Below are 9,545 nucleotides of genomic sequence, written 5' to 3'. Positions count from 1 at the left end.
GTGGTCAGGAAGTTTATCAAACAATAGATTGTTCGCAGCTCAAAACAGAAGAAAAGAAGGACAACAAGATGGTTCCAGCCAGAGTCTTCTCTTTGACCCAAGGAGAAGCCGAAACTAGTAACAAGGTGGTCACAAGTCAGCTTCCTATCCTTGATAATATATGTTTCGTATTTTTTGATTTGGGAGCAACACACTCGTATATCTCATTAGGAATGATAGAGAAATTAGAAAAATCTTGTGAAAGAGTTAGAACTAGGTTCATTATGGAACTGCCTTCAGGCAATGTCGTTCTATCATCACGAATAGTACAGGAGTATCGATCAAAGTCGAGGTCACAGAGCTAGAAGGAGACCTGATAGAGCTAGAAATTAATGATTTTGACGTAATATTGGGCATGGACTGGTTAGCAAGACATGGCGCAACCATCGATTGTAGACGAAAGCAAGTGACGTTCGAAACCCCTGAGGGTCAAAGACTATGTTTTATGGGAAAGGTTTCAGGACTACGGACACTGCTTATCTCATCACTCAAAGCTCAAAGGATGATAAAGAAAGGATGTCATGCATTCTTAGCAAGTATCACAGATGTGGCACTTGAAACACCATTAAAGGTTGGAGATCTTCCGCATTATTAAGGAATTTCCAAAGATATCTCTGATGACTTACCAGGGTTACCCCTACTCGGGAAATTGATTTCACAATCGAACTAGTACCGGGAATTGAGCCTATCTCAAAGCCACAAAATCGGATGGCACCTATCGAACTCAAGGAGTTGAAAAGGCTGTTACAAGAGCTCTTAGACTTGGGATTCATCAGACCAAGCCATTCGCCAAGGGGGTCACCAATTCTATTTGTGAAGAAGAAGGATGGAAGCATGTAGATGTGTATCGATTACTGCAAGCTAAACAAGGTGACAATTAAGAACAAGTACCCGCTACCCCAGATCGACGACTAATTTTCTCAACTTCGAGGAGCAATTGTATTTTCAAAGATTGATCTGTGATTCAGTTATCACCAGCTCAAGGTAAGGGAAGAAAATATACTAAAGTCAACTTTTAGGACTCGAAACGGACATTACGAGTTTCCAGTTATGTCTTTTGGTCTTACCAATGCTCCAGCCGCATTTATGGACTTAATGAATTGGGTCTTCAAGTATTCCTTGGATAAATTTGTCGTGGTGTTCATTGATGATATATTGGTATACTCCAAGAAAGAAGTCGAGCACGAGGAACACTTAAGACTTACCATGCTGCAACTAAAGAAGTTGTTGCATGCGTGACTAATCTTTTTATGCGCGTGGAAAACATGTTTGAACCTAGTTTTCAGCACTATAAATTATTCGGAATTTTCTGAAAATTTGTAGGATGTTCTAAATAACTATAATATACACGGTCATAAAAAAAGATCGCGCCAAAAACTATTCACGAGTCGGAAATACAAAAGAGCCACACCGGTTGGGCTCTTTTTGAAGCCCCTACCATAGAATCCACCTATATTTTTATCTACATATTTATATACATCCATAAATTTCTTTATATATAATTTAGACTTTTTATAAAGAATTTTTAACATTTTGACAAAATATGGGAGTCCAAAAATTAATTTTGAGAAATAAAAGATTCAAACGGGTAATTAGCTAGAATACAGATTCAAATAATATATCAGTATATTAACATTTTTAATCTTTCATCAAAACACAGGGTCCAAAAAATAATTTTGATGAACAAATGATCAAAACGAGTAATCAACCAAAATACAGGATTCAAAATAGTGTGAACCCTTACATAAAATATAAATTTCTTGATATATAATTGAGACTTTTTATAAATTTTTTTTAACATTTTAACAAAATACATTTACCAAAAATTAATTTATAGAAATTAAATATTTAAATGGGTGATTGATTAAAATACAGGGTTCAAATAATTTGTCTACTACTGTTTTTAACCTTTTGAGAAAACACGGTGTTCAAAAGTTGTTGTTTAAAAATAAAGGGACCAAACGAATAGTTAATAAAAATATAGAGTTCAAAATTGTATGAATTGGTACACAAAATATAAATTTCTTTTTATATAATTTAATCTTTTTTATAAACTACCCATCGAAGTGCGAGTCTACCTACTAGTTTTAGATAATTATCATGGCCATTATTATTCTCTAGACCGAGTTCAACTTTAATTTATCATTATTAATATTTGCTTCATCATTTTCTTCCCCATTCAAAAGGTAAATCAACATAGCTCAAAACATATTACCCAAAATATAAATTTATGTGTATAATTTTTCCAAATAAATGATAAATTTGTCTAACACATTATTGAAAATCTGAGCGAAAACTTAAAGCAACTTGTCAAACAAATTACTGGCATAAAATCTATCATTGAATTTAAAAAAGTGTAACCTCAGGCAATCTGGCAAGGAAAAAACTATTGAAAAAATGGCAGGATTAAGATAGATACAAAAACAAAACAGATCAAGAACTCAAGCAAGAAAAGGCACAGTAAGGAAACAATGGGGTTATCTGGCTTTCCAATAAGGATAGTAATTCTACTAAGATCTAAGCTCAAACATTTTTAATAAACACTTAACATGGCCAAATAGTTGACCTGCTGACAACAGGTTCGAGAACCCTATCATGGATCGGAAAGTTGAAGGAGCCAACAAGTCAACGACAACGCCAACAATTCAACTAAATTAGTGAAGATGCTTTGAAAGATTTCACTCTTTTTTTTTTTTAAATCTTCATAACAATCTGTATTTTATCATCACCATATGTCTTGGTAAGCCACACAAGATGTAAGAGGAAGGCAATCTGCTGCAGTAAAAGAGTGAATTCCGTTGATGGGATGTTTAGAATCTTATTATGTTTAGCTGAGGGATCGGAGTTAAGAATACTAGAATTATATCTTTCTTAAATTCAACTCCTTGCCACAGCTGGGAATCTTCATTTATTCACTGATTTTTATAGGCAGGTTCTCCTTTTTACCTGAGAGAGAAAAATAGATATGAATGAACCATAAAATATACTTTTCCTCACTTATTTATACTCAAAAGGGTTTTTAGCATTAAAATCCCTTTTTAAGATTTTTTCAGTTTGGCATTGGCAATATAGTCCATGAAAGGGAAAAAAATGGCAATCAAGTCCTTGAGCTTTATAAACAGAAACAATTAACTCTTTCTTGTCAATTTTTTAACAATATTTTATGTTTTTTAGAAACAATTTTGATATTTCTATAAATATTATAAACCTCCAAAAAAAATTACACGTCAGTGGTTAGAAATTTTTTTAAAAAAATCTTTCAAAAACCAAGAATTTTGTGAAAAAAAAAAAGCAATAAAGACTTAATTGCAACTGTTTATAGAACTCAAGAGCTTGATTGTGGAATTCGTTTTCTCAGGAAAATAGTCAAAGGTATTTATGCTAAAATTCCTACTCAAAACACATGAGAAATTAATAAGGGAATGAAGATAAAATAAGTTTGACATCAAGATCCACCAAATGTACAGTCTCACTATGAGGACAAAAAATGTACTCACAAAATCATTGCTTGGAGGAAAAAACAGTAGAATCTTTGGTCTTGGCTTACCTCAGAATTTTCAGATTTGGTTCTCATATCGCGCTTGCATACAGGGCAGAATGTCCCCCATTTAGTCAGCCATGAGTCCACACAGCTTGAATGAAATTCTGCAAGTGCCTTCAAGTAATTAATACACAACAATAAATTTAAATCAACTAATAATTTGGCTGAAATGGTACTTCTGTATACACAGGCAGTGTGAATTATGGAAATGAGACTAATCACTGAAAAGGTGTCCTACCATGTCGGCAATGTAGAACTTTGAGGGTCTCTCCATCTTTGTAATCTTCAAGGCAGATGGCACAAGTTTCTCCAGCATGACAATCTGTAGACTGGGTGGAGCTGAAAGTAAAGCAGGGCAGGGCTTCCACTAATTTAGTATCTACATTTTTAGGGAGATTATTTCTTCCCCTTGAAGTCAACCACTGTCTAGGAGTAAAGATTGCTACTAGCAAAATAACTAATATGACAAGAAAAGATATGAAAGATATCGCCAGAACAGTCCACGCCGTTTCATTATTATATGGAAAGATGCAGCATTCACCATCTTTCCCTTCAGCATGTTCCTTTAGAATTTCACCAGCTTTCTTAGAAGTAAAAACTGCATTCACCGAAACATTCTCGCGATGTATCATCACTGCAAACAGATAAAGAAGAATAGATATCTAAGAACTCAGTCGAAAATTGAACCAAAAGCAACCCAGATAATGCTTTCACGAATCTGTTAACTTCCACGCATCCTTATGGTGTACATGCCAATCTTCATGAAGAATGTAGGATATCTTATTTGCAGGGAATAGTTCATAATTACATAAAGAAAGAAATATTCTCATGAAATTATCCTCACTGCAAACAGAAAAAAGAATACAGTGTTTATCTAATTACAATCGAATACTGAACTAAAAGCTACCCAAGTAACGCATCCATAAGCTATAACTCTTACTTGGTGTATTATGCTGATGTTTATTAAAATTTACGGTATCTTATTTGCCCAGGTAGCATGGTTCACCATTAGACAAGAAAAAATGGAACTATGTAGCAATAAATGCTGAACTAAAAGCAACCCGAGCAATGTATCTATAACCAATAACTGCCATCAATCTTGCTTGGTGTATTATGCTGATGTTCATAAAAATTTACGATATATTTCTTATTAGATAAGAAAAAATGGAACGATGTGGCAAGAAATGTAGACAATAAATGCTGCAATAAACATAAATTTTCGAGGAATATAATAACTCACTGTAAACTAGATTTCCTTTGTCTAGATTGTCATACACAATTATAGCACCAAATCCAGCTTTCTGGGCATTTATGACTTTGTCTTCAAAAGAACATTCACCCCTTATAATGAGTGCAAACCTTACTCCATCAGTTATGTTTTTCGACTGATGAAGAAGACCATTTCTTAGTGGGCTGCAACCGTTCAAAGGGTCTGCTATATGTAAAGCTCCACATATACCAGAGCTATTCACACCAGCAGCTATTCAAAGATATATATAAAAAAAAAGAATTAATCAAATTTCCCTTTTGGGTCTATCCTCAATAAGAAAATTTTCTCCCTTTTTTTTTTTTCATGTTTGATTAATATAAGGGAAAAAAACTTGGCTAAGTTAACATGGTAGTAGCTACAAATGGGTCTGGTTTCTCTCTTTACTTTTCTAGCAATTTCTCAGTAACCAAACACCATAAGAAGGAAAAAAAAAAGGAAAGAAAAAAAGTTACCAAATTTGGCAGGAAGATCAGTAAATGACATGGAAAACGATTTGAGGAGAATGGTAGCAGATGTTAATTGGATAACATTCAAAGCAATTAATATGAGTAATAATCCAACCAAAACTCCCCTCATTTCTCTCCTTTTTTAGCTTCAATTGCCTGTAACCAATCAGAAAACACACTCACATAAATATAAAGTAAATTAGACAAAAACTAGCTACTACCTGCCCAAAAACAAGAAGAAGAAAAATCAGGAAGGACCTCTTGCATCAAGAGCTATTATCAGTCTTAAAAGCTTGAATTTCTTGGGTGGAGAACAAACCCAAATGAAAATGGAAAAAAAAAAATCAGAGCCTTGGGAGTCCAATTTGAGTAGGTGAATTTGCAGTTTCAGTTCACTTTCACCGTTTTTTTTATTAGTATTTCGTATTTTTCTGGGATGAAGAAGGGGAGAGGTAAAACCAAAAAGAATATGTGGGGGAAGTCTGTGGACCGCACGTGACAACTCTGATGGGCCATAGGAAGTGGGCTGGCCCAATTATTGCAGAGAGTTATAACACATTGTTTTTTTTTTGAAATTTTACATCTATATACATAAAATCTAAAATATTTACAAAAATACCTTCAACCAAATTATTTACACAAATATCGGTGTCACGTCAGCATGAAATACCAAATTTTGAAGAAAATTGGGAAATCTTGCTTCTCGAATTTTTTTACTTTATTTTTATTGTAAAAATTTACATTTTAGTTGCTTACGATACCGATAAGATACCAATTTGTTACTTTTTTTTAGATCATATTATTTCGTTACCTTTTGGTTGCCTCTAAAACTTATTTGTAGACATCTTAATATACCAGCTAGTTATTTTTAGGTTATATTATGATATCTTATTATTTAAGATACATTTTGGTAACCTTCAAGCTTATTTTAAAAACTAATAAGTTGCCATGTGGTATAATAAATAGCTTATTAATAAAAATTAATTTAGTATACTACATGGTAACTTTTAATAGACTTTTTTTGTCACTCATGTAATTAACATGTCTTATTATTTAAGATATTTTTACGCTACATTCAAGTCTATTTTAGAAATTAATTAATTATAATATAGTATAAAAAGTTTCTCCTATATTTCCAAGTTATCATGAATAACTTATTAGAAAACAATACTATTTAAAATACTGCATAGTTTCTTTTAAAAACTATATTTTTGTTGCATATAAAATTTTTTAAGATACCAATTGGCTACATTTTGATATATGACTAAATTTTTTGGTATGCCACAAATTTAAAGAAACCAACAAACTTAGTGAGCTATAAAAAGAGTTTTCTTATGTTCTATTTAAAAGATAATAAATAATATTTATTTTAAAAAGTTATTTGAAATGTTTCTAAAATAGCTTTAAAGTTGTTTAGAATGTTGTTTAACTCAATTTTGGACTCGATGATGTGACATTTGGAAAAGGGACACGTGATGATAATCAACAATTAATGCAGAGAGATGCTTGAAAAAATAGTAGTTGCTCAAAAGAACTACGTCAGAATACTGTGGTTCTAATATGAAGAAGTGCAAGTAACTTGCTCGAGAGGAGAAGACTGGTGTGTTAGAAATACTTATACAAGATCTTATTTATTTTCATGTAAATCATATATTAAAAAAATTAATATAAGAAAACCTAGAACATGTTTCTATAATTGAATTAAGCAGAGATAATGATAAGAACACTTACATTATATGCGGCGAAATGAATAAGTCATTCATTCAGTTTCTCTAACCCTTGTATTCTTTCTATCGCAAGGTATCACCAAAAAACTAAATCGATCTTCAAATTTTTTCACAGTCTTCTGCAGTATCCTTAGAATCACCTAGACTAAAGTGAGCAATTATCAACACACAAGATAGATATAGAGAGAAGAAGAGAAGAGAATACAGAGGCATAGAAAAGGACTTTTTGTGTAGAGAGAGTCTAAAACCCTAAAGCATCAAAATTAGATCTTCTTACTTAGCATTCCTTTTAAAGGTTTAATTAGGTCACTTATTTAATTAAAAAAATCAATAAAATAATAGGCAATTATAGCCCTTGGGTCGAAATTCTCATGGGCTGTAGGCCCGTGAAATTTTCCATTTAATTACAAGCCCGTTGAACTTAAATTCAAGGCCCATATTATTTTCTATTGATTAATTAATTAAATAATTATTTAAATCCTTTATCAAATTAATTATTTATAATTTGAACCTTGATTTAAACTTATTTATTAATTTAGACACCAATTTGTCTTAATTAAAAAATATTCCATAAATCTCTTTTCTTCTCTAAATTGCATAACTCTATGAAATTATCAAAAATTGACCTCGTCAACTTTGATAATTCTAATTAATAATTAAATCAACTAATTGAGACTATCTAGATGAAATTATCCAAGGTACTGTGGGGACCATTAGCCTATGAAATCAAGCTCCAATAAGTTATCATAAATTTAACAAATAAATTTACTAACTTATTAATTCCTCGTGACTCCACTAAAGACTCATCATTGCAATATTGAACTCATAGAATGCTCTATACACAATATAGATATGTTATTAGTTATCAATTGTTACAACCATAATTATCACTCAATCCTCTATAGACGGTCTACAATGAGATGAGACTAGAATACCGTCACCCCTGCCGCGCGTGCACACACCACGGCATTGCCCCACCCCGCGCGCGCGCATCCCTCGGCAGCCAAAGCACTTCCGTTCGCGTGTCTCCACTGTACGACTGCGGTGAACAGTACCCACTACAGGTACTGTTCATCCATATTCTTTTATATATATATAATTAAAGATAATAAAATATGAAATTGATTTTTTGTAACAAACCCAAAAATATCATATTTATTTTATCATTTAAAATTGTTTTTTTAAAAATAAGATATTTTTGTTGTTTGCTATTAAAAAATTAGATATTTTCTACAAAGATTCAAATTCAAATTTAAAAATAGGTTAACTACTTAATTTTTAATTTTTTTTAATATATTAGTAATTTATTTGAAATTTAAAAAGTTGTTGACGGGATATTTGAATTTGTTTTACTGTTTGAGATATTTTAGGTTTGTTATAACTATTAATTTTTTTTTAATAAATGGTTAAGATATTTGCTAATAGTTGTAACGACACAATATATTTTTTGAAAAACAATTAATGATATTTATTTTAAAATTTAAAATTGGTTAAATTTTGAAAAATATCACGTTTTGCAAACCAATTGATAAAATATTATTTCTTTTAATAAATAGGATTTAAATTAACTTTATGTTAATTGTTGATAAATCTTATTTAAATTAAATTAATATTTTTAAAAATGGCCTAAACTAAGTCAATTGTAGATAAATGAAATTTAAATTAACTTTTGTTAATTGTTGATAAATTTTATTTAAATTGACTTATTTATTTTTTACAACAATTTAATTAATTCAAATTTTGTATAAATTCTAGAAAATTAATTGTGGTACTTTTGCAAATAAAATAAATTGTTGTATTTTTGCATAAATTTATAGACTTGCTCATATAGTAATATGATTAGGACCATCCAATTATAACATGTTTGTTTACACTGTATGTGATATTTGTAACATCCCAAATTACCTAATGAGGCTTAGGGCCTTTATTAGGGGGTTAGGATGACAAATTATGTAAATTGTATGTTTATGTGGTATATATGTGTGTCATTATATGATTATGTGAGTTATATTATAATATGACTAGATATGCATGAATAGGTATATTAAATACGCATGTGGGCCAGTTTCTTATTAGAAGGGCATTTTAGCAATTTTGGCCCGTTGATGGCATATGTATACTTATGTGTTTATGGATTGAGACCACATTATTATGTGGATATATTTGGGTTACTCAGCATGAGATGATCGTAGGGAGCAAGTTAGCGGGAAAGTCACAACGGGACCTAATACCCGACTCGGGGTGAGTCAAGGGGTATTTTGGATATCTTGTACATTGCCGGGTTATCGGGTAACGAGAATAAATATTCGATGATATATTTGGATTTAGTGAGATTATGAGGGAATTTTGGGGATTTTGACCATTTTCCCTCGGGGACGTTTTTGGTACCCCGAGCCTCAGGATTTACTTAAGGTTACTTAGAGTTTAAGTAACCTCACTAAAACACAAACACTTTTATTCAGCTGCTCTCTCTCTCTCTCTCTCTTACTCATTCTTCTCTCTCTATCTCTTTCTCTCTCTCT

General features: G+C 31.5%; 1 protein-coding gene across 1 annotated transcript; it reads right to left on the bottom strand.

Annotated features, from left to right (window-relative positions):
* Window positions 1-2,504: 2,504 nt before the first annotated feature.
* LOC133831009 (receptor homology region, transmembrane domain- and RING domain-containing protein 1) lies at window positions 2,505-5,728 on the bottom strand. Its single transcript, XM_062261167.1, has 6 exons — window positions 5,555-5,728; window positions 5,303-5,452; window positions 4,821-5,060; window positions 3,819-4,214; window positions 3,587-3,684; window positions 2,505-2,985 (listed from the first exon to the last, which is right to left on the bottom strand). Exons 2-6 carry the CDS (start codon window positions 5,424-5,426, stop codon window positions 2,962-2,964), a joined length of 882 nt encoding a protein of 293 aa, XP_062117151.1. The 5' UTR covers window positions 5,427-5,452; window positions 5,555-5,728; the 3' UTR covers window positions 2,505-2,961.
* Between the last annotated feature and the right edge of the window lie 3,817 nt (window positions 5,729-9,545).

This window comes from Humulus lupulus, chromosome 4 (genome assembly GCF_963169125.1).
Source record: "Humulus lupulus chromosome 4, drHumLupu1.1, whole genome shotgun sequence".
In the NCBI taxonomy this organism is placed as follows: Eukaryota; Viridiplantae; Streptophyta; class Magnoliopsida; order Rosales; family Cannabaceae; genus Humulus; species Humulus lupulus.
Note: the sequence above shows the minus strand (reverse complement) of the source record. Positions and strands in the feature narration are given on the sequence as shown.